A 25,954-nucleotide genomic window follows, 5' to 3' on the forward strand; every position below is an offset into this window, starting at 1 on the left:
AGGCTGCCCACGTTTGGATACTCCTCAAATGAAAGGACAGCTATTCTTATACTCTTAAAGAATCAGATGTATATATTTGTGGATTACTTTAGAAAAGTAGAGTTTACCTTCAAATGTTCAACTTTTTGAAAAAGTTAAAATTTCAATAAACAAAGTTTAAAACTTTTAAAAACACTGAGACTACAGCAGCATTTCTTTCCCAGATTTAATAAGAAACTCCTCAGGGGGGATTAAGTTATCGCTCTTTTAACTTTTTTAGTTGTTGAGAGTAGATTAAATATGCAATTTCTCTAAGTTTTTTGGTTGCTGTAAAAATGGGAAATCACCTCAAGTGAGTTCATAGGTTAAAAAAAAAAAAAAGTCCAGTTAAATACACATAATATTAACATGTGTCAACTGGAATTCTGACTTTTTTTTAAATGAGTGAATTCTTCTGCTAAAATAGCAAGCAGTCAATTTTGGTTAAGATTTTTGGGGGATATTAAAATACATGGACATCTATTTTTGTGTGGAAAAGCATTTTAAGTTTTTTCTATTACCTTAGGGTTTGTGAGAGGAAAGGGGAAAAAAATGAAAGTCTTGTGAAGAAAGTCTGTAATGATCAGTTTTCACCAGGAAGAGACAGAGGTAAAAGAATACCATAGCAGAATAATTTAGCTTACACAGCATGAAGAAATTCCCTTTTCTCACAATGCTTGATAAGATTATCACTCAAGGGAATCATAAATGTTACTGATATTATCAGTTGTTTATGGACAGAATACATAGGACTAAGATCACTCTAAGACACCACTTAAACCCAATCATAAGTTTCCAGAACTTGACATTCATTAGTCATAAACTCTTAGATATTCACCAACAGCAAGCAGCAGATGAATGGAATTATTAGCACCTAGGAAGTCCAAGGGGAAAAAAAAAGGATTAAGCCCCACTGAATGTTCTATATGAAAAATACTTTATCAAATAGTTTTATTGCTATAGATCCCTCTTTACAGAAAGTGATGTCCTAACACACTCCATTTTATTGGGATCAAATACATAATCCAGTTAGCTTTCTCCATTATCTTTGGACTATATCCCAAGTGCTACATTCTTTAAACATACCCAGCATTGCTCCTAACAAGGTATGTCTTACTCAAAAGTGAAAATTGTGTCAAAAAGATTCAAGTTTTAACATCAGATCCACAAATGTTCCTTAGTCACAAACCACAACATGGTGTCCAGACTAAAGGGCTTATTCCTCTCACACAGGATTCCAGATGGCTTGCACCCAGGTGCCAGTGAGCAAGAGCATGGCTTGAAATTAAGCACTGATCCTGCGATCCAATGGAAACTTTGGCTAATTTATTTACGCATTTGTATTTTATTACTAACTAGCTCTTTCAAGATATCCTGGAGAACAAAAGAAGTGCTCCCCAGATTGTCCTCTCCAAAGAAATACTTAATGCTCAAAAAATTAAAAATGCAAAATGGATAGCAAACCACCCTTCCAAAAAAAAAAAAAAAAAAAAAAAAAAAAAAAAAAAAACCCACCCCAAAAAAAAAAAAAAAAAAAAAAGTAAAAGAAAAATGATCTAGCCATACTTATTTTACCTTTAAATGCGTATTAAAATATCTACATAGCCAGGTTGCCTCCCAGAGTCAGTGCTTATCTTGAGCACACTAAGCTTCAGAAATCAAGTGCTTATCACTGGAAAAGCAAGAATATAATTTGAAAGGAGGTATTCGTAGCATCTCTAATTATGGGTGTCCACAACCAAGGTCTTAAATGATTACCAGATACTACCGATTTCAGATGGGAAAGCCTTATATAACCCCTCACCTGCCTGAGAAAGAACCAGGGGCACAGAAAGTTATGAAAGCAGCTTAAGCACCTACCAGCATACAGCGTAGAAGAGCGCCAAGACCCAAGAAAAACTTACATGGTAACTTACATGGCGGTGGGGATAAGCCATTTCGATTTAAAGTGCCCCCCATTAACACAAAGTTCATCTCCTCAGCTGAACACTGAAAGACTTCAACATATCTGTCCTTCATGGTTTTTTTATGACACTTCTGTGCAGCCATAAATGCTCTGTCCGCAGACTTCATCTGGATAAAGGCATCTCCTGATGGGCGGCCCTGAGCGTGTGGGGGAAGAATAAAAACAAAAGGAGACTGTCTCCTTCAACAAGGAAATGGTTGCTTACAAAACATGCAAAGTGACAATCACCCACAGTACAGACATTTTAGCCACAAAATCTGGGTGACAAGTGTAGTCTACGGATATCTAACTTGCATTTTATCACCTAATCACCAGAACCGCCCACAAAACTCTGGAGAGAGTTTTGAGAGCTCATAGCTGAAAACAATCCTTTCTCATTTCTGCTAATTAGTATCAGATTTACAGGGTTTTGAAAGGGTCTCCTTAGAACTGGTTTCAAAGTATAGGACTGTAGATTGGGTTTTGACCTTCTGAAAAATCCAATTAAATTTTATTTGATTGACAAGTAGGAACACCAGGATAAGAGTTTTATGTATGCTCCTACATGAAGCTGAATAAACCAGTGTTCTGTGTTGGCTCTCAGCTGTCCATCACTGACCTATAAGATCCCTTTCCCTTCTCCCTAAAGCCTAGATTGGAATGTGGGTGTAGGAACAGAGAAGAGGGAGAAGGAAATGGGAACTGCAAAGCACAGTGAGGGTAGGTGAAAGCTGTATCATCAGCCTTGCTTAGGAGTCCTCCTCTCACCTCTTCCCTGGCACCTCCACCTTAAACCTTGGCCAGACAGGTGTTTATAGACATTTCCTCTATTACTAATTGCTTGCTAAAAATCCTGTTTAAAACCAAGCTGACAGACCTCTGTTTCACAGAATCAGAACATGTTGGTTTTCTTTAACATGGACATTTTATGGGGGAGAAAAAGACATGATCAGCTTTTAAGACTCCTTTCCTTTTTTTATGGATTTCTTTAAAAGTCTCTAAGGGACTATTTTGTGCAAATTATAACCATGCAAGTTACCATAAGAGTTACCATACCAGGGAAATCAGGGATACCAGGGAAACCCAATCCAAGATGGAAACCTAACATCTTCAAGGTAGCTAAAAGCTCGTCCATCATTCAAGAAGTATTTCTCCCAAATGCAATCACAATAGGTCACGTGGGTCAATAACAGGCAAATATGTCCACTGTGGTTAATCAAAGAACAAAAATAGCCCCTAGATTATTAGAAATGGTGCTCAAAGAGAAACCAAACAATTTCCTGGCAATGCTGAATTGTAGGGAAGTTTTATTCAAAAGGACTCCCACCAGTGAAGCATGCTGAGAGGGTACATAGATTAAAAGTTGCAGAGTTTAATACTGACATGAGAGTTAGAACGAGCATGTGCTGGTGTGGAAAACCAAGCCAGGGACTCAGGAGGTTTGCTGGTTCCTCATACCCAGACTAGTAATTTAGAAAAATGTTGGTATTTTCAATACACACCTATATCTAACCCATAACGCTCAGAGAAAACTTTTAAAAATTAATGCAACCTTGCTTTTAAGAGTTCCAAAATTTTAATTGGACTCACTGTGGTTTACAGGTTTTTAAAAATTCTTGTCCGCTCACCACAGCATACAATGCTGGTGACTTATTTAGCAAGTAATAGGATTGATTTCATTTAACCAAAAATCAGGAGACACCAAGACAGAGCTACTTTTTATACGCTTAGAATACATACTTGTATACCATTAGAATTTGGTTCTCCCTTGATGGAGGCTTCCCAACAATTCATTAACACGTTCGAGCATCTGTTATGATCACCTACTGTTTCAGGTGGTACAGATACAAATCCTAACTAAGTCTGTACTCTACTAAATATCACTTAATGTCATATATATAATATAAGCGAGTTCTAACCAATCTATAAGTAAAAAAGACTCTGGACCACAGACACGCTCTTTGGTTTATATATGGTCTAAAATCACTTTCAAGCTACAACAGCAAAGCTCAGTGGGTGCAACAGTAAAAATGTCGTATTAGACAGATAATGTGTTTGTATCGTTCCTGAGACTACAGAGAACCTGGTGGATACAAGTGATGGTGCAATCAGAGCTGAATTTAAATTATCACGCCGATGATAGCACTCTTTTCTTTCAGCATTCATCTGAAAGACCTCAGGCATCTACAGTTAAAGCTTTCCTTTAAGGAAAGGTATTCCTTAGGATACCACTGACAAATATCTGTACATTTTTTTTCTCCTTTTTAAACTGGAAGAGGGCCTTTGCCCCTCAGAACAAGCAAATCAGTTTTCTAGTAAATTACTCCTTACCTGGTGATTCAATACCATGTGAACCCCATGAGTTCGAATATCTGTGGAAAACTCCCCCAGAAAGTCCAGGATGTCCTCAATTGTGGCCGCATAGGGAAGACCTCGAAGGCGTATACAGTCTCTAACATTTGTAGGGGGCACAAATTGCTGAGGTAGTACTGGAATAATGGGAGGGGTTGGAAGTGGAATAAGAGGGGCCGAGGAGAACCGATTCAGGACCTGCACTCGAAGGAAAAGAGAAGTGATTTAGAGCCCTGCTCCTCCGAAGCAATCTGCAAACCAGAACACAGCACTGTGGAGCTTGTTAGACATGCAATGTCTCAGTTCTGACCCAGACCTAGGAAACGTGAACCTGCATTTTAACAAGAGCCCCAGGTAATTCATAAGCATATTCAAGCTTGAGACGCTCCTATGGGGAAAGGGTTTCCTACTGTTCAGTGGGGGAAGGAGACCCCCCGCTTTTGTCAACTGCAGCCTGAGGCACATGCCACACACAATACAATGAGCTCCGATCAAGGACTGGTCTACTGGACAAGCATCTCACGGTCTCAGGACAAATATCCTGAGAAGTATGCTGCTTGTGTAACCCTCCAGACATATGGCTAAATGTGAACTTTTGTAGCAATCTATTAGATTTCATCTCAAGAAGCACGGTGTTTCCCCTGAATATTGTTATCACATTCTACCTCCAAACCCAAGCAAGAGAATGACACTGTAAAGGAACCACAGGTCAAACAGTGACTCTGGATTATACTAGAATACAATGCTACATTTATAACAATGTATAAAGCCCAAGACTGAATGGTTGGTAATGTAAGAATGAAAAAAACTATTTGGTGACCACAGAATAATCAGTCTTGATGTGAATTTGAGATAGTGGAAAGACAGAGCAATTTGACTGTTTTGTTTTGTTTTGTTTTGTTTTTTAAAGTCCTGGAATTCCACTATCTTGAAAATGAGAGGTTCGGTATACTTAGGAGAAAAGATTACTCCCAGGCAAAACTCTATTATAAATTTCTGGTCTATTTTTATAAAAAAAAAATTGAAAAAATTATAAAGGGGCACCTGGGTGGCTCAACTGGTTAAGTGTCTGCCTTTGGCTCAGGTCATGATCCCAGAGTCCTGGGATTGAGCCCTACATAGGGGATGAGGGAGGGCTCTCCTTCTCCCTCTTCCTTTGCGCCCCCCCCCCCGCCCTCATTCATACTCATTCTTTCTCTCAAATAAATCTTTAAAAAATATATATAAGGTTCCGGTCTACTTTTGCCGTAGTGTAGAACATACCTACCAGTTTATACTACTAGGAGGTCCTTGTGCAAACAGCATGTATGACAACCCTAAGTTTTCTGAACTTACTTCTGTAACCTTAATCATGCCATAAACTGAAAATACAGAATCAAAACCCTGCCCCCAAACTGCCCTAATTTCCTCACTCCCACCCTGTTCAGTTGCTAAGTAAGAGGTAACAGAAATCAAAGAACAAATATAACACAGCCAAAGAAACCTAAGAGACAGCAAGATTTTTTTTTTAAAATTATATAAATAATCCAGACACAGCACAAACATTATGGAATGAACATGGAACGGAAAATAAGTGTTGCTATAGACAAACAGCACAGAAATGGTCAAGCACCTTCCAATACCTGCCAAATAGGATATGAGCAGGAGTTATAGAATGAAATGATTATTAGGAACAAAAAGATGACAGTGTAGAGCATGTGATTCAGCATTTCTTAAATAAATCAGTAGGATGGGGGCTGGAATGGGAGTTCATCTATCACCCAAACCTCACTGCGGTGAAGTCACATAGCGGCAGCATATGCTATACCTAAACCAAATCAAAACACAGTAGCCAAGGCCCTCAAGTAGTCTGTTCTGGGCCAAGTCTCCATAAAACTGTTCTTCCAGTTAAAGATCTAAGATTTTATTTTCCTCTCCTCTGGTTTGGCACTGATGTGTTTAATGTTTGAAGCCTCAAGCATGTTTAGCATATTTTAGAAATTCAGAATTTATGATACTCATTTTTTTAAAGATTTTATTTATTTCAGAGAGAGAGAATGAGAGAGAAAGCATGAGAGGGGAGAGGGTCAGAGGGAGAAGCAGACTCTCCACTGAGCAGGGTACCTGATGTGGGACTCTATCCCGGGACTCCAGGATCATGACCTGAGCCGAAGGCAGTCATCCAACCAACTCAGCCACCCAGATACCCATATGATACTCATTTTCAACAAGGTACAGAATTGTTTAAATTCTAGTTAATGTTACGTACATTCACAGTTTAGGGTTCAAGAGCACTAGTACATCAGGATGCAGAACTAGCTTAAAATGTCATGTATGTTTATTCAAGGTATAAAAATCATGTCGGTATCCTACCAGGTGAGAGATTCTTTTCAACTCTGAGCAATTGTTTCAAATCACAATACACAATGAGCTTTGCAGAAAGAAGATAAACAAAATCATTTTATGAACTCATAGGAATGATAGTCAAGTCAGTGTCCTAAACTGCTTTTAAAAAATGAAATGTATCATTAAAGTTGCTCTATTCTACTAGGGGACCCAAACAGATTAAGCTGGAAGAGCCACATGTGAAGCAGACTGCATGATTTCAGATACAAAAGAAAAATGTAGAACCTTAAAGGCCCTTCAGCTGGTAAGTCAAGAATAGCCAAAAGGCTTGAAACCCTACAGATGGCTTTATGTCTGGATCATTTTGGGCCAACTGATTGTCCCACCTGTGCCTCAAAAACATTTCTGAATTCTGAGAGAGTAACAGGACAAAAGGACACTTTATACCATTACCAGCAGTATAGAACTGATCAGGCCTTTTGGGAAATAACTTTGCTAAGATATCAAAAACCTTAAAAGCTCACTCCATCCAGTTCTAAAGACTCAATCAGAAATTGAGAGTTTCATAAGCATGTTTATCTAGAAATTTCTTATAGATGAAAAAAGGCCAATTTAAATGTATAATAGAATTTCTCAGTAAATTATGTACGTAACATTAAAAATGAAATTTTTTAGACATGGTTAAACTTGCAAGATACATTGTTTTAAAAAAATATAAAATGTATCTATAGTAACAGCCTAATTACATAAAAACAAACACATTTTCTCTGGATGCATAGAAAATAACAGTGGCTATCTTCTAATCATAGAATGAATTTTTTCTAAATGCACCTATACTTTCTGTATTCTTTAACACCATAATGTAGGGTTGTTCTTGGAAATAAACAGAAAATCACCCAGAGCCACCAAAATGCGCTTAAAAACCAACCTGCTGTACTTCAGCTGCTGTGCTCCTGAAGAGTTCAATGTATCTTTTACCCAACAAGTCCTTATGCTTCCTCAATGCATTCTGTGCATATTCTTCACAGGCAAAGAGGACAAAAGCATCCCCTGTTGGCCTACCATCTGGGTAAGTAACAAAGAGGATGCCTTCCTTCCCCCCAGTAATGGGGCAATGCTGTCCAAAGAAGGCCACCACTTCATCTGCTGTGGCTGTGAAAGGGAGCCCCCGCATGCGGACAATGACTTGATTTTCCTTGGAGAGAAACTGGGCTACCTCATTGGATGTACCTAGGGAACACAAATACCAGGAAGCATGGGGAGAAATGGTTAAGACATCAACTTCACCCAGCATAAAATGGTAAAATTCTTGGCAATGTCTTGAGTTTATCATTAAAACTCATACTCCCACTGAATTCACGAAAACATTCCAGGAATCAGATTTCTCTCCACACAAATTCGAACCCCGGCCCCCCATAATTTCATAAAACACCTAACTTGGGAAGGTGGCCAGACAATTAAATCATGGACCAATCACTGTACTCTTATTATGGAGAGGCAGTAAATCACCATGCTAGGTAAGAGCACAGGTCAAGGACCGAGAATGCCTGGGTCCAATCTTGACTTTGCCATTTACTAGGCTATGACTTTAGTCAAGTTTAACCTCTATATTTTAGTGTCCTCATCTGTAAAATGGGAGTAAAACTACCTACCTCATAGATTTATGATAAGTTACTACACACAAAGCACTTTGGCAATTTATTATTTTCCTGATTACTTTTTATTAAGAAAGTTTCAAACGTAAGGGGAGTATAATGAACACGGCAGCCAGTTTTGAGATTCATTACCATTCTATCATCAAGCATTTTGTATAATATTGCCACGTAGCAAATATTCAGAAGCATATCCTTCAAGCTCATATACTCAACATTTTCCTTTATTATTTTTAAGTAGCTTTATCGCTAACATGGGGCTTGAACTCACAAACCCTAGATCAAGAGTTGCATGTTTTACCTACTGAGCCAGCCAGATGCCCCTGTAACATTTTCCTTCAAGAAGCAAACTCTCATACTACCCACATACTATGAAATCCCAGGATTAATGCAGGAGTTGACTTTGCCATCTATCATGGAACCTCAGAACCACAGCAACTCCAAATATATTTCATCCCCAACCAATATCAAACATCACTTTATGATTTTGGAAGCAATCTTGAAGCTGTAAAAATTTGGAAGCCTTCATATCTAACGAATTAAGTGTCAAAACGGAAATATACCAGCAAATTGTGCAAACAAGATGTTTTTGCTACAAATTCAACAGTTCCAGGGATTTTAACCAGGGCTATGTATTACCAAGATACAAATGTTCTCTACAGTGAAGGTGAAAGTCACCCTAGCATATATTTGGCAATAGTATATTTTCAAAAGTCTCTTAGAAGGTCTACCTGCATTCTTAGATTTAGCTATCCTAATTTTAGAGTTATCTTAATGAGTGGCACTTACAGAAATACAAGAATATTCACTGCAACATATTTAGGGTGAAAAATTGGAAATGAGTTATAAATGTCCAACAGGGTGTTTAAAAAATGTATGAGACATAATACTGTATATTAATTAACATTTAAGAAAATTTGGTTACATGGGAAAATATTCATAATATACTAAAAAGCTGTATAACAGCAATAGAAACTTACAAGATAGTTTTATGTGTACAAAAAAAACCTTTCAAACCATAATCAACATTTATTATGCATCTGTTCCTTATAGGTTTTAAAGTAACAAATCACTCAATAATGAGATAAAAACAGTATCTGGTCCCATTTTTTTCTGACCTTATTACTGCAAACACTATGTACTCAAATATGTTAGAGCCAGAAAACTACTGTGTTCCTGGCCATTGAATGAGGAGTTACAGAAGCTTGAGAGAAAACCTACAAGCACATAGCCAACAATTCCAAGTACGCTGGTGAGGCTGTTTGAAAGTAGTTTTCAGACAATTTAACTTCTTTCAAGAACTACTCTCTCCCATTGTACATGATTTTAAAGGACCCTTTCACCTTTGTACGGTTATATATATATATATATATATATATATATATATATATATATACATACACACACACACACACACACACATATGTATAGATATACATACTTTTTTTTTTTAATTAAAAAGTCAACTCCTATGTTTCTTTAGGTAATAAAAATTATTCACACCCTACTTATCTACCCTGGTATATAAATACATTTCAGATTCTTCTTAAGCTGCATTATATAAAAAGCACTCACCACCAGCAATTTTAAGAAAATCTTCACCTGTTGCTTTGTAAACCTAAGAAAAGAAAGAGAAAGTAAGTACAGTTTCTGAGCCTTCCAACATGAATACTCATTCAAGATGTCAAGGATCTCAGGGTGTGAGGACATACCTCAATGTACCGGGTCCCCATGTGATGTTTGTGCCTCTGTAATGCTAGATCCCTGTGTTCCTCGCTTACAAACCTAACCAGAGCTTCTCCATTCCTTCGACCCTGGGCATTCAGACAAAGTGCTGCACCTCCCCTTTGAAAAGGACAGATAGCAGTGGGGGAAAAAAAGTACAGTGAGGAAAAATGATAGGACACCCATTATCCCTTTGGGATTACTAAGTAAAATAGAGATTAAAGAAAACCAACTTGGCAATGTTGAGTCCTTTGAAGAATCTTGCAATATCTTGATCTGAAGACTGCCATGGTAAACCCCGCGCACGGACTATGGTGTTGTCATCAATAAGCTCCATCTTGCTGCTGTGGGTCAAGCAAAACTTCATGTTGCCTCATTAGCCTTAGAGGATCTGACCTATTCCAAGCTACCACTTTCCTAGTTACATATAAGGTATCATTTGGTATCCAGACAGACTTGTAATACTGCCTGATTTATTTCATAATCTCAAAGATTACCTAGGCACAGTTCAAATTATTCTTTAGGTAGTTCACTATAGAAAGCCAAGCTGAGGTCACTCAGCAAACCATCCATCAGCTGAGCTGCTGCTTGCTGGGCATACACTCAAAAGGACCCAGGATCAGCTCATAGGAGGCAAAGTTCTCCCAATACCCTGACGGCCAGTAAATTCCCAGAACTAAGAAGGAAAGGTTTATATTTATTCTCAGATCTGGCCAGTATACCAGTGGAATTGAAATCCAGTTTGACAGCAAAACTTAAGATATGCATAAAGCTGGCAATTAACCCATGTCAGGAATATATGCATGCAGTCAGGACTCTGCCATTAAAATATCTTCCCTATCAAACAGGGGAGCCATCACAGAGTGTTTATGGAAATTCACAGGAGTTCCCACACCTTAATGAGTCACTTGCAAATCACCTAGTATATATTTTGACGTCATTATATATTTATATTAATATTTATATAACATATTATTTATATTTAATATTATATATTTTGATGTTCTGTTCCTCCCATATTCTTATTTCCAGAAGTCCTAGGACACTTCCTAAATGAATCACTTTCTCCCCAACTAAACAGATCCAAAGTCTCTCTATGGGCAATGAAGTCAGAAGTTTCTGCTCACTTCAGGCAGTCTCAGGAATTCACTGCAGTGATTACAAGCAAACAGGTCTACCTGTGATCACAGAGATACCACCATTTCATACTTCTTACCACTTATTTCCTTTGCTTTAAAGTAGAAGCTGACAGAACATACTTTAAATTATCTTAGTAAAAATCTTGTGAACTCTTAAAGCCTACGATTTTTCCTTTGTAAGTTTTCCTGTGAGAGGATGAATAGTTCAGAGAGGCGAAAATAAGCAGACAGGATGCCTAAGGGTCATAGTGACTGAAGGTGCAAGTATTAAGTTTCATTAAGTTTAACCCCCAACATCCAAGCTCACTTTAAGATATAACCTTCTTTTATAAATAACCTAATATTTAAACAATGGATAGCCAAAAGGTTTAGTGAAGTTATTGAAATACAAAGGGAGTTAAGTATCACAATATGAATAAAACAAAAGACTCAAATGGAATACCACTCTATAACTTACCAAGTGCCACTTTCAAATTTGTAATTTACTCTCTCTGGATCTGAAAACCTGTGATCTAAAAATGAGAACACAGAAGTCATCATTTTAGCTATTAGGGAGAGAAAGCTGTGGGAGGACATTCAAAAGTGTGTATGAGGTAAACACGGCAAGACCAAATTCTAGGTCCACAACTGTTACAACAGCAATACTTACTATAAGGCTCAGAAATCATTGCTAGAATTATATTCCCCATATCTTCAACTTGAGAGGCTCCATACCGGGAGACTGAACTAGTCTTCTCAAAGTTTAAGCCTGGGATATTAAGTTAAGGAAACATTTTGAGGAAGTAAAAGGAGGTACTTCTAGCCCAAGATTAAACTCACACAGAGCCAACAAGCCAGGTAAAATGCATCTAAGGTTGCAAATTATTTAAAATCACAGAATAGTTGCTTCCTGTCACTCTGGACTTCACCCATACTTCCTGGAGTCTCCAATTACCCTCTTGGGTAAATATATAGTAAAATGGCCCAAACAATTCTGTCCTGAGGCACTATCAATAATAAAATTTATTGAGCAGTAGCAAATGCATGACTACTAAACACTTTCATTTAGTGTCAAACCATGAAGTATACACCAGAATTAGTAAATTCCTTCACCCTATTACCTTTACAGCATATGCAAGGCAATGAATGTGTGGACTGAAAGACATATAGTCAAGACCATGAGGTAGCTATCAAATGGCTTTTTTAGGCTGTTTGAAAAAAGACACTTCATATTACTGATGACACTATTTCTACGATGCCACTTTTAGGGGGAACTTCCCTACTAGATTTTTGGAGCCCCTGTAGTATAGCTGTCTTAGATGGCAGCAAATGCTTGTCCTTTAAGAGTCAATTTGTAGAAACAATTCAAATGCTCAGAGCTAACAATGGCCAATATGGCTCTGGATCAAGTGAATATATGCTTTGGGTAAGCCAGGAAACAGGGCTTTTAAGAAATAGTGCCTTATGGGGCACCTGGGTGGCTCAGTGGGTTAAAGCCTCTGCCTTCAGCTCAGGTCAGGATCCCAGGGTCCTGGGATCAAGCCCCACATCGGGCTCTCTGCTCAGCGGGGAGCCTGCTTCCCCCCTTCTTTCTCTGCCTCTCTGCCTAATTGTGATCTCTGTCAAATAAATAAATAAAATCTTTAAAAAAGAAAGAAAGAAAGAAAGAAAGAATGAAATAGTGCCTTAAACTGTGATACAGGGTGAGACCAGAAAAGATTTCCATCAAGTTTTACAGATTTACCAGCTTTTTTTTTTTAAAAGATTTTATTTATTTATTTGACAGACAGAGATCACAAAATAGGCAGAGAGGCAGGCAGAGAGAGAGGAGGAAGCAGGCTCCCCACTGAGCAGAGAGCCCGATGTAGGGCTCGATCCTAGGACCCTGGGATCATGACCTGAGCCGAAGGCAGAGGCTTTAACCCTTTGAGCCACCCAGGCACCCCATTTACCATCTTTCTAAAATAAACTTTTATCTTTGCCAAGAAGTTAACAGCTACTACAATGGTTAATTTTGTTATTTTTAAGTTTCAATACTATAGTCACACTAGGTATTATGCATAAATTTGCGCAGATTTCATAATGCAGTGTGATGCGTATAATAGATAACACTACGCTACTCTGTCTTTTCTGGAGCTTAAAATGAAAACAGCCATCTGCTGGGTGGTTATTAGAATGTTTGCCTTTAGTTTTCTAACTGGTATTTTGTAATAAGGGTGAAAAATGAAGACAGACATTAAGTTCAAAGCACTACTTCACTGCAATCAAAGAGGATACAATGTTAAAACAGTTCAGAGAGCTCCGTCCACAAAGTATCAAAACCAATCATCTGAAGAGCTAATTCAATGAGCAATATCCTTCTCCATTCAATCCAAAATCCCATTTCATTCCTACACACCCTCCCCTCCCCCTTCTTTCTCCACTAAGGAGATACTGTTTCTCACTATGCTGGACAATTTCACTTCCTGCTGTCCCTCACCCAGCTACATTTCTCAGCCCTTAAACATACCACATGTAGAAATGCAGCCATATGTTCCTTGGCAAATTACTCAACCCCACTGAACTTCAGCTTATCTGAAAAGCCAAAGCTGTGATAATCTCTGCCTCCCTGGGCATTTTTGTGAAGATTAAAGGAGATAAAACAAGTCCAGGGCACAAAGCAGGCATTATAAAAAGTGATGTCCTCCCCTTCTTCCTAGAGCCCTGGGGTGGCCAACTTTCATAACCCACACACTTTGAGGGTCATTCACCACATGCTAATTTGTATACGAACAGGATAATAATCAAGCTGAAATGATAGATAATTTCTGCACTTCCCCACCCCCCAGTCCAACCCTTTACATCATCTAGTGATGAAATAAATGCCCTGCCCACTGAGAGATTAGAGAAACAATCCCAGGAGATGCTCAAGCAACAAGAGCAATGATTATTGGGGGGGCATTGCTGGCTCAGTCAGTAGAGCATGTGATTTGATCTCAGGGTTATAAGTTCAAGTCTTACAGTGGGTGTAGAGATTACTCAAAAAATAGTCTTAGGGGTGCCTGGGTGGCTCAGTCAGTTAAGCATCTGCCTTCAGGTCATGATCTCAGTGTCCTGGGATGGAGCCCCGCATAAATCTTAAAAAAAAAAAAAAAAAAAGTCTTAAAAAAAATAAATAAAATGAAATGATTATCCATGGAAAGTACACAATAAAGTATTAATCGAGTGGGGGTTTTTTTTAATCTTTTTTTTTAAGATTTTATTTATTTATTTGACAGACAGAGATCACAAGTAGGCAGATAGGCAGGCAGAGAGAGAGAAAGGGAAGCAGGCTCCCTGCCCGGCAGAGAGCGTGGGCCTCAAGGCTTGATCCCAGGACTCTGGGATCATGACCTGAGCTGAAGGCAGAGACCTTAACCCACTGAGCCACCCAGGCGTCCCTTGAGTGTTGTTTTCAAGGAATATGATGACAGGACAGAAAAACAAGAGTCAAATGATGAAAATACTGTGGGAAGACAACTGCCCTAAATTTTCTGGGAAGGCAGAGGTGGAGGTGGGAGGACTTTAAGAATCCTTACAGAACTAAAAAGGATTAGCTATGACTAGCCATAGTTTATCACACAAACTCTGCCAGTAAACAGTCCTCTGGAACGCTGCAATTCTAATAATGCCTTTAGCCTTGTCAGGGGCTAGGTACAATGGAGTCAAGAGAAAGGCATTCAAGAAATGGAGACCAATCCCATTGTATAAATCACTGTTTTTCAACCTTGCCACTACTGACCAATAGGCCAGATAATTCTTTGTTGAGGGTGAGGATGGGAGTGGTAGTCCTGAGTACTATAGGATTTTTACTAGCATACTGGCCTCTATCCACCTCAGTTCTGACTTAAAAGTATCTCTGGGCAATGCCAAATGTCTCCGAATGGGAAAAAATCAACTCAGGTTGAGAACCACCAGCGTAGGCTAAGAGTTCCCAATTGTTCCAACTTCACCCCTTACTATCTACTGAACCATCAGAAAAAGCTCTTATATACGAGACCATTATGGAACAGATTTTCAAGAAAACTGGCCAAAGAAACACCACTTATGAACCCAGTTCAGTGCTGTGTCAAAACCCGTATCAACAGACACACACACACAATCTAAATTATTGACCACCTGGCCCTTTACTCAAAGTTTGCTGACCTCTGGCCTAAAGGAAGAGAGATCGCTTGGAGATGGCCAAAACCAGAATGTCACACGGGAATGTTTACCACGTCCTGTCCCCAAACAGAATATTGGAGGGAAATTAAGCTTTGGAGGAATAGGAGGGAGAAAGTATATTCCACTCTAACCACTGTTTTCTCTCCTCTACACATAAGAGGTATCGAGCTTTCTCACCTTTGCTCAGGTAATTCCTCTATGAAGTTTATCTTCGTAATCCCTTAACCAAATGAGACCATAGGTAACTCCTACCCATCCATCACCAATACCTTTCTGGTTGCTCTAGGCTGCAACCATCAATTTAAGAGTTGATTAGATATTACTATTCCTATAAAATATTACTCTCTCAACGGTACTATACATTTCCTAAGCATGTAGATACCTCTGCTATCTACGACAGCACCTATCATTTCTCAGAATCTACTGACATAAATGATGGCATTAAACACCATTTCATGGCAAACACCATCTGTTTCCTTCTATTTTCACAGCAGCCCCACCAGGCAGATAATGGTAAAACCAAATGGATGAAGAAACCAGGATTTAGGTAAGTTCTGTAACTCACCCAGGCTCCCAGCTGGTAGGTAAGAGCCGGAATTACAATACAGCTCTGATTTGACTAAGTGTATATAATTCCCTGCACCAAGATAAGAAGCTTTGCTTAATTCATTTTGATAATACTTTATCAGAAGATTTCTAAATGTATATATAAAAGTCAAGTGGAAAAGACTGAAAGTGGGGTGCCTGGATGGCTCAGTGTGTTAAAGCCTCTGCCTTCGGCTCAGGTCTTGATCTCAGGGTTCTGGGATCGAGCCCCGCATCGGGCTCTCTGCGTACTTGTGATCTCTGTCAAATAAATAAATAAAATCTTAAAAAAAATTTAAAAAAAGTAAAAGACAAACTAAAGACGGAAAGTATCCTGTCTGGACAGACATGGATTAGTAGATGAAGAATTATTTACTGAATTCTGCTTTTAAAGTAGGAATATGTTCTAGACATTTGGCTAACCTGGTTCCACAGGACACGTCCCAACACGTTTCCCTTCAAGACATCACACACTAAGGATAAGCAGCTCTGAGCTCCTGACAACTTTCAAAAGTCACCCAACCTCCTGCACGCCCAAACCAAAACCAAAACTTACACACATTTACACACACACACACACACATACACATCCTCTTCAGAAGGCATGTTCAATTCATAATCCTTAACCAGAATTTAACATGAGTAACAAAGGAGGGTTAAAAAAAAAAAAGTTTAGTACCAATTCTTTCCCCTATCAATTTTAATTACATATTGAATGGCTTGCTGCACGTCTGATCTTGAGGGAAGGAAAGATGAGTCTATGCCTCCTGATTTATGGCTCATCATGCAACTTACTCATTCTACCCTCGAGGCAGCCACAACAGCACGAACAGGCTTAGCCAGCTTTACAGTGAGAAATGCCATGAGGAAATGAGAAAGGGTAAAGCCAGACATGGTGGGAACAACACTAACATCTGAAGCTACAATTGAGCAAAGTGCCACATTTATACCAAACTTAGAAGTCCAGACTTTGCCATTATTTGAATAGGAGGAACATTTCCTTAGTGCTTCCTTCAGTGAAACGATTTCAGGATTTAGCCCAAAATGTGTATTAGCTGAAGGTGAAATTTAGAGAGCAAGATTTTACAGAGTCCATTTATAGGAGCTCACCATCTCAAAAACAAACAAACAAATAAATAAATAAATAACCACCTTTAAACAAAGCTCGCCACTATTAGCTCATCCACTTAAAAAAGATGAGCCTAAAAATGGACACATTTGATTATAAATTTTCACTTGTAAGTAACATCTTTTTTAAACTAAATCTGTAGTTTACATTAGGAGAATTACATATATAAAACAAATACATAGTGGAATGATTAAGTTTAAGCTCCATTATAACTGCATCCCAATTAAAAATTCTAACCCCGAGCCATTTTTCCCTGCCACAGACCCTTCAGCAGACAAATCTGTTTCCTCCCCTTCTACTCTGCTCTTTTATTTAAAACACAATGGCTTAATGGTCAGACATATTACAACAAAATGCCTATGCTAATGAACAAAGGGACAGCCAACAGCATATGGAAAGAGAGAAGTGGAATTAGTACCCCAAGGAAGAATTCAAGTTTCCTACAAGTATGTGAAGGAAAGAAGGGAAAGAAGTGATAAATCACCCTTAAATGACTTGCATAATTTAAAAAATAGATTCTCTAAATAACCTTCTATATTTTAAAGTAAGCTCTGAAATAAATCAAGAATGCCACTATAAAATATAACTAGGAGTCAAGACAACAACTTTTTCATACTAGGAATAAAATGCTGGGGGAAAAAAAAAATCCAAAACCACAGTTTTAACTCTATTCCAAGAAGGCTTACTCCTTCCAAGAGGGAAAACAATAAGACCCATCCTAACAAATATTACCTCAGGAGATATTATTGTTAACAAAAAACAGACCTGACAAATCAATTATACTGTCAAAGAAATAAGACAGACTTACGCAATTCAACAAAAGAGTGAAAGTGAGTATTTTTACTTTAGGAAAAGACACTTAGGTGGGATAAGCAAATTAGGAAAGGGAGACTATGAAAACAAGTCTTCTCAGTCCTTCTAAAATAAACCAAAAAATTATCCTGAAATTCCCAAACTCACATTTTGAAATTATTTTATAACTCAGTGGGTTAAGCCTCTGCCTTCGGCTCAGGTCATGATCTTGGGGTCCTGGGATCAGGCCCCACACTGGGCTCTCTGCTCAGCAGGGAGCCTGCCCCCCCGCCCCCCGCCTAACTCTGCCTACTTGTGATCTCTGTCAAATAAATAAATAAAATATTTTTAAAAAATTATTTTATCATTAAAATAAACCACAAAAAATTAACATAACTGAGTGCTGGCCAAGAATATACAATATTTCTAGTCACCCATTACAGACCATAAACCAGAGTATTTACAGATTTGGCTCATATCATGCCAACCTGATGCCAAAGATAATTTCTTCCCCCCCTCTAGCTAACAAGGTCAACTACTAACCTAGCTTAACTGTACACCTGAAGATATTTAAAATCCCTTTCATACGCAGAAAGGTACCAAGGAGGATTCAGCACTTCCCTCCCCTTTTTAAGCAAGGCAATGAAGGTTTATGCAATTGTAAAGGCCCCGTTCAGTTTATCAGAAGTACGGATGTGCAGAATTAACTACACATACAATTTTACAAATGGAAAGCAAAATTAACCTTGAAGATTAGCTGTACTAACACAGCTAATACTAAAGTGTTTTAGTGTACTAAAACACTTGATGTTTAAAAGGTCTATATCCAATCTCAAAGTAAAAAAAAAAAAAAAGGTCTTTTTTTTTTTTAAGATTTTATTTATTTATTTGTCAGAGAGAGAGAGGGAGAGAGAGCAAGCACAGGCAGACAGAATGGCAGGCAGAGGCAGAGGGAGAAGCAGGCTCCCCAATGAGCAAGGAGCCTGATGTGGGACTCGATCCCAGGACGCTGGGATCATGACCTGAGCCGAAGGCAGCTGCTTAACCAACTGAGCCACCCAGGCGTCCCAGAAAAAGAAAAAGTCTTAAGTGTAAAATAGTTTAAATAAGTTCTTAAATCAGTAATCAAGTCCTTTTTAAGTCCTTGGAAGCTATTTTTCTTCATCTGAGGACCACCCCCGCCCCCAACCTGGTAAAGCTCAAAGCATCATAGTCAACACAGAAAAGTGTATGGAAGGCCAGGTACTGGCTAAGTGGTTGAATATAGTATCTTATTATTCCTTACAATAGGCATGCCCATTTTAAGATAGGGAAACTGAAGCTGAGGGGTACACTAAATTCACCCCCAATAAATCTGACTCCAAAGCTCCTGTTCTTAACCATTCTGCTGTTAAGGTTTTTGTCTCTCTCTCTTTTTTTTAAGATTTTATTTATTCATGAGAGAGAGAGAGAGAGAGAAAGGCAGAGGCAGAGAGAGAAGCAGGCTCCCCGCTGAGCAGGGAACCTGAGGCGGGGCTCAATCCCAGGACCCTGGGATCACAACCTGAGCTAAAGGCAGATGCTTAACCCACTGAGCCACCCAGGCACCCATCTCCATCTTTAATATATGGGAAAAAATAGGCAAATGTCACTGTATTAGCACATGCACACACATAAATCCTTCACCCCATCAAGAAGTGGTGAGACAGACACACACACCCCTACTAACCCTTGGATGGGCGGACAGGAGTGGTTTAGTGATTGTTGCTTTCATCCTGACAGTGGAAAACTGCACTAGTGAAATGGTATTTGCTAATAATAAACAGCACATATGGATGGAACTGGATAAGAAATTTTACGAAGTTACTTCCTCTTTCTTGCTGAACAGTTAGTTCAGTATGTGCTCAGGAAATGGGAACGTAAACCTAGAAGGGACATAATCTATTATAAATAGCCAATCTCACCCTCAAATGGCTTTATAAATTCTAGAGTATTATCCCCTAGTTAAGGAGCACGATTTTTACATGAGAATGACTTGGGCTAAAGTGCTGGCGCCTCTAGCTAAAACCTCTAAGTCTCAGTCTTCCCAACTGTAAAAAGGGGTGACACTCCTCCACTGGTTGTGAGGGGCCTGCTGGTGGAATACACGTAAGCACTTAACTCACAAACCTTCTTTTACCTGCTTGCCCTACAAGGCCAGACTTTATTAAAAAGCTCTTATTAGGGACGCCCGGATGGCTAAGTCATTAAGCGTCTGCTTTGGGCTCAGGTCAGGATCCCAGGATCCTGGGTTCGAGCCCCGCATCAGGCTCCCTGTTCAGCAGAAGGCCTGCTTCTTCCTCTCCCACTCCCCCTGCTTGTGTTTCCTCTCTCACTGTCTCTCTCTCAAATAAATAAAATCTTTTAAAAAAAAAAGTTCTTATTAAAGGCTTGGCAAAGTAAAGTAAACACAATGGACAAGGTCTTGGTTAATGAGAATAAATTAGTTCATGAATAACAAAGCTAAGAAAATACAGGTTAAGAAACCGGGAGGAAGGGGCACCTGGGTGGCTCAGTGGATTAAGCCGCTGCCTTCGGCTCAGGTCATGATCTCAGGGTCCTGGGATCAAGTCCCGCATCGGGCTCTCTGCTCAGCAGGGAGCCTGCTTCTCTCTCTCTGCCTGCCTCTCTGTCTACTTGTGATCTCTGTCTGTCAAATAAATAAATAAAATCTTAAAAAAAAAAAAAAAAAGAAACCGGGAAGAAGTAATTCCATCTACCATTGGGGAAAAAATAGGGTTGCTCTTTTTAAAAATGGATAAAAGAAGTCATTTATATAAACAGTCCCATAATCAAAATGTCTTTTTCACAGGAGAAAGCTTATATTAATTTCCTCTAAAAATCTAAGATAATCTCCCCACAACTGCACCCCAAAAAAATCAGAGGACTCGATTCCTATTTTCACACTCTTACCACCTCACCTGATTCAATAAAAAGCTTACAAAATGCTTACCCACAGTTCACCTGCAAAATGAGGTCTTCTCTTCTGAGACTGCATACTTTAAAAGGCAGGTAGCAAAACTACAACTTGAAGAACTCAGAAAGGTTCAACACTAACACCAGAAGTGGTCTCAGAACCAACACAAAGACAAAAGAGGGAAGTAAGTGCTAAAATAAGGACCAGCACTGTATTCAAGAATTCCTAAACCCTTTATTTTAACAAAGTAGTCCTACTTTTTCATTTACACTGCTCCTGGTACTTTACAAAGCTTTCATGTAGAACACCTGAGATAAAAGGTGAGGCTTAGAAAACGCAAGTAACTTTCCCAGGAAAGTGAAGTTGGATATTCCCTTACTTGTTCCTTTCCAAGGGCTGGCAAGAGCCTCTCCCTCCCCTGGTTTACCTGGTTGGACAGGTAATCCCTCAGGAGCAAATGACTCCCCATGTACTTGGCAAAACCATCAAGGATGTGTAATGACCATCTTTAGGTTTCCAAATTCAGTGTCATTTCCATTCGAGAAAGGGAAATACTTAGTGATCTGAAAGAACACAACTCTTCAGACATTGTGGAAAGCCTCTGCATAGATAAGGATAAGTACATAGTCAAATCTGGTATGATTGTTTTTGACCTGAGGACTTAGGTGGCCCAGTAAAGCCAATAATGTTTCCTCCCAATAGGAGTCATAAAATAACTGATCACAGCTTCAGTGTAAAAAACCACTGTCAGGAAAGCTTAAGATTTCTTACCTATTGTTATTTTTTGAAATTGTATTTATTTGACAGAGAGAAAGAGAGCACAAGCAGGTGGAGTAGCAGGTAGAGGGAGAGGGAGAGGGAGAAGCAGGCTCCCAGCTGAGCAACGAGCCCACTGTGGGGCTCAATCCCAGGACCCTAGGATCATGACCTGAGCTGGAGGCAGTCGCTTAACCAACTGAGCCACTCAGGCGCACCAGATTTCTTACCTATTAAATGGTAAGGAAATATGCAGATAGAACATTAATAAAAACAGTTAAGATTAAAATTCTACTTTCTAACTGGGAAGAAAACTACAAACCTAAGACTTTTCCAATGTAAGCCCAAAGAAAGTAGGATATAATCAAGATTTTTAAGAAATAGAAAATACCCTAGTTATTCCAATGAATGCATTACTAGATGGCCATGAACTTCTTCATATTTCAAGTGCCCTGTGTCTGAAATGGAGCCCAAGTTAGCTTTATTCACAATTCATTTGTTTACTACAGTCAAATATTTCTGATTTTCCTCTTCACGGAACTTGAAAAAAGAACCACTAACAAGGGGCACCTGGGTGGCTCAGTCGTTAGGCGTCTGCCTTTGGCTTGGGTCTTGGTCCCAGGGTCCTGGGATTGAGTCCCACATCAGGCTCCCACGGAGCCTGATTCTCTTCCTTCCTCTGCCCTTACTCCTGGTCATGCTCTCTCTCTCTCAAATAAATAAATTTTAGAGCTAGGATTAAAGTGAATGACAAAAAATAATCAGCAAAGCATCCTATTTCTTCACTTAAATGTCAGATAGTTCAATTTTTTATTTTAAAAAATACTATATACTGGTATGTAGGTAATAAAGTACAAACCAAGTAAAAAATCCAGATTACCACACTGATAATGTTTACTAATAACCCCAAATTTTATATACATGAAGGTCTCAAGAAGAAACCAAGGGGAAAAAAGAAAACCGATGAACTTTTAGTAAGTTTTCCCTGAACTATCAATACATTGAGAAACCTGAAAAACCCAAACATAAGAACCTCTAGCTTATAGCTAGGGAAACTTACTAGCATGTGACCTATCATCACTAGGGGAAGATTGTCTTTGCCAAAAGAGGATACTGAATAGTCAAAAATAAACAGTTCTTAATATACTGCCTTTTTTACTCAAATTGTCTTTTTCTAAATTAGATAACTTTAAATTAGACTTTCCCTCATCTTTTTTTTTTTTTTTAACAGACTTCTTTGGTTCTCTATTTTATCTACCTTAGACTTCCCAGACTCCATATCTATGAGCAAGTTATATTTCTGTTGTTTAAGCCACATAGTCTAATATATTTGTTATGATAGTCCTAGCAGACTAGTACCACTTTCAAACCAACAAAACAATTAGTAACAATTTTTCTGCTGTCCCAAACTTTTTAATTCTTACAAGAATTCCCTTAAAATAAACTTACTGCATGCCTACCTCCCAGCACTAGTGGTAATGTGAAAGCAAATTTCTAGCTAACTACTTCTAGAAAGAAGGCAGATACAATGGGTTTTCCCTGCTTATAAGGGGTTAGGAAAAACGTGCAAACATTTTCCAATAAGGAAGTGAAATTTTGAAATAAAATAAGAATCAGGCTTTAACTCTTGAAAAGAATGAGAAAAGAAAAAGAATAAACATCTACAACCCATTAAGTTCCTGAAAGTAACTTAAATCTGACTTCAAGTTGGCTCTCATAGTGGCTTTGGGTCAGTTGCCCAACTCTTCTATTACTCAATTTCACATCTGATGTTAGCACATGACTACTTATTAGTTAGCACTTTAAAGTCTTACTGGATGAAAGATGATGCGTCAGTCATGACTACAAGATTTGTGATTATAAAATTTACTTTTACAATACACAGTGCATCAAAGATACAATCTTGGTAATGAAAGAACGGGGGTAAAGTCCCAACATCATTTTATCATCTCAAAAGATGACTTATTATCATCACCACAATCTCAGATGTATTTGAGAAACACAAGAAGGGTTAAAAAGGGTACCAATGTTTGTAAAGGTGTACCTGGGTGGCTCGCACAGTTAAGCATCTGCCTTTGGGTCAGCTCATGAGCCCAGGGTCCTGGGATTGAGTCCCACATCAGACTCCCTGCTCTGCAGGGAGCCTGCTTCTCCCTCTAACCCTCCCCACTGCTTGTGCTCTCTCTCACACATACTGCCAAATAAATAAATAAAATCTTATATATATATATGTATATATATATATATATATATATATATGTTCGTAAAGAGCAAATACCGCTACTTAAAAAAAAAAAATTCTCATCCATTCAAAAGATGTAGAATTCCTAAAACCAAGATAATCAAGAACAAGTGGCCTTAGAATCAGTATCAAAGGTAGTCTTCCCATTCTTCAACCAAAAAAATCCAGACACTCCCAATAATGTGAACCTGAATTCTATTTTATATGTGCTCAGCTCATAAAAATCCAATTCTAGGTCCATCTAATTAAATCAGTACTCAAATTCAGTAAATCGTAACTACTTCGAGAAAGTTGCCTGTAATTATACTATTAGTTCTTCCTAGTACAATAAACAAATTTTGGAGAAGTAAATTTCGTTCATACACTAACAAAGTTAAAAGTACTTTAGGGGTGGGGTGCCTGGGTGGCTCAGTCGGTTAAGCGACTGACTCTTGATCTCAGCTTAGGTCATCATCTCAGGGTTCTGAGAAGCAGCCCTACATCTGGCTCTGCACTCAGTCAGGAGTCGGCTTGAGATCCTCTCTTGCCCTCTTCCTCTGCTCCTACCCCTGCTCACACACGCTTTCTCAAATAAATGTCTTTTTATTAAAAATAAATCTTAAAAAAAAAAAAATTTTAGATGTGCCTGAGTGGCTCAGTTGGTTGAACCTCCAACTCTTGGTTTTGGTGTGGTTCATGACGTCATGGTCATGGGATTAAGCCTTGCGTAGGCTCCCTGCTCTGTAGGGAGTCTGCTGAAGATTCTCTCCCTCTGCCCCTCCCCCCATCCTCATGCTCGCAAGCTCTCGCTCTCAAATAAGTAAATCTTTTTAAAAATACTTTAAACTTTCTTGAATTGCCATTTTATCCAGAGCTACCTTTTCAAATGATTCTTGGGTAATCTCTTAAAGGATACACTCTGTCATTGCTGCAACATCCAGTTTATCAATATCAGGTGAACCAGGACAACACTTCTTGAATTCTTTTCGAAGGTCAAAAAAGGAATAGAAGCATTCAGGCAATAATACATTCTGAGGAAGGACAAAAGTAGACACTGTTAACTAGATGAATTTAGTTCAATGCTTCTCTAATAATTAGAAACCTAAGAACTTAATGGCAGTATATTTTACCACAACTGAATTTTTAAAATCAAATATAAGAGTGACTTTATTTTCTGGTACAGTATTACATCCTATATACAAGTGTCATGGAAAAAATACCTTTTTTTAAGGTAACAGATTACATTTGTGTTCCATATGCATTCCATTTAAAACACTTTTGAAGTTATAATACATTTGGGCTGTCATGTATTTTCTGAGTGACAAAACTACACTCTTTTCAACCATAATCATTTCAGACCACCAGTATTTTCAGGCAGCAATATTAGCCCTTTTAGTTCTCATAAAGATGCCTTTGTTTACAGTATCTACCTAGACATAGGACTCAGTTACAAAACACAGTATTTTTAAATACTGGTTTCATATAATAAATATTTTCTGTACTGAAATCAGAGTAAGATAGTAAATTCCTGATTGCCTAAAAAGGATGATTTTTGTGCCAAGTTATAGTCCCACGTTAGTTTTCCTGGCCAAGATTCTGGCTATACCCGAGGAACCCAAATTAGGCTTTTTTTTTTTTTTTTAAAGGAAAGAAAAGAAAAATCACAAATCTCAAGAGCATGGGAGAAATAGTTACCTGCTGTTCTTAGCTACTAGCACCACTCTTGTGGTTATTAAGCTAGTTCAACTGTCTGGGAAAATACTACACACTATTATGTTTTTGTTTCCCATGGGGCAGGGGAACCCACATTGAATAGCTTTGAAAGATGATTTTTTTTAAAAACTAACTTAGGGGGGGCACCTGGGTGGCTCAGTGGGTTAAGCCTCTGCCTTTGGCTCTGGTCATGATCTCAGGGTCCTGGGATCGAGCCCCGCATTGGGCTCTCTGCTCAGCAGGGAGCCTGCTTCCTATATTCTCTCTCCCTGCCTCTCTGCCTACTTGTGATCTGTCTGTCAAATAAATAAATAAAATCTTTTAAAAAAAAAACTGAACTTAGATTTTTCTTACAATCTCAAAATAGTTTCTCTTTACTCACTGGGAATTTCTACTCATTTACACATTAAAAAGTCAAGGAAATAAAAGACTTTTCAGTGTTTGTAACCTATATAACATTTATGCAATGATTTCTCTTTCTATCCAGATTTCCTAACTGGGTTCTA

At 38.5% G+C, this 25,954-nt stretch overlaps 1 protein-coding gene across 3 annotated transcripts in view; it reads right to left on the bottom strand.

Moving 5' to 3' along the window:
• Nucleotides 1–25,954, bottom strand: part of LOC111146649 (epithelial splicing regulatory protein 1) — a 54,307-nt gene that overhangs the window by 23,583 nt on the left and 4,770 nt on the right. For 2 of the 3 annotated variants that reach the window (XM_022502288.1, XM_022502286.1), the window contains exons 4-12: nt 24,652–24,766; nt 11,806–11,904; nt 11,614–11,668; nt 10,251–10,361; nt 10,005–10,137; nt 9,868–9,910; nt 7,569–7,870; nt 4,295–4,513; nt 1,935–2,121 (exon numbers count right to left, since the gene is read on the bottom strand). In XM_022502288.1, coding sequence (XP_022357996.1) covers nt 1,935–2,121; nt 4,295–4,513; nt 7,569–7,870; nt 9,868–9,910; nt 10,005–10,137; nt 10,251–10,361; nt 11,614–11,668; nt 11,806–11,904; nt 24,652–24,766 — 1,264 coding nt within the window. Of the gene's footprint in view, nt 1–1,922; nt 2,122–4,294; nt 4,514–7,568; nt 7,871–9,867; nt 9,911–10,004; nt 10,138–10,250; nt 10,362–11,613; nt 11,669–11,805; nt 11,905–24,651; nt 24,767–25,954 lie in introns of all 3 variants that reach the window. The other variant, XM_022502287.1, reaches the window with a different exon arrangement.

Source organism: Enhydra lutris, unplaced genomic scaffold, assembly GCF_002288905.1.
Source record: "Enhydra lutris kenyoni isolate GAN:26980312 unplaced genomic scaffold, ASM228890v2 scaffoldscaffold14, whole genome shotgun sequence".
NCBI classification, from domain to species: Eukaryota; Metazoa; Chordata; class Mammalia; order Carnivora; family Mustelidae; genus Enhydra; species Enhydra lutris.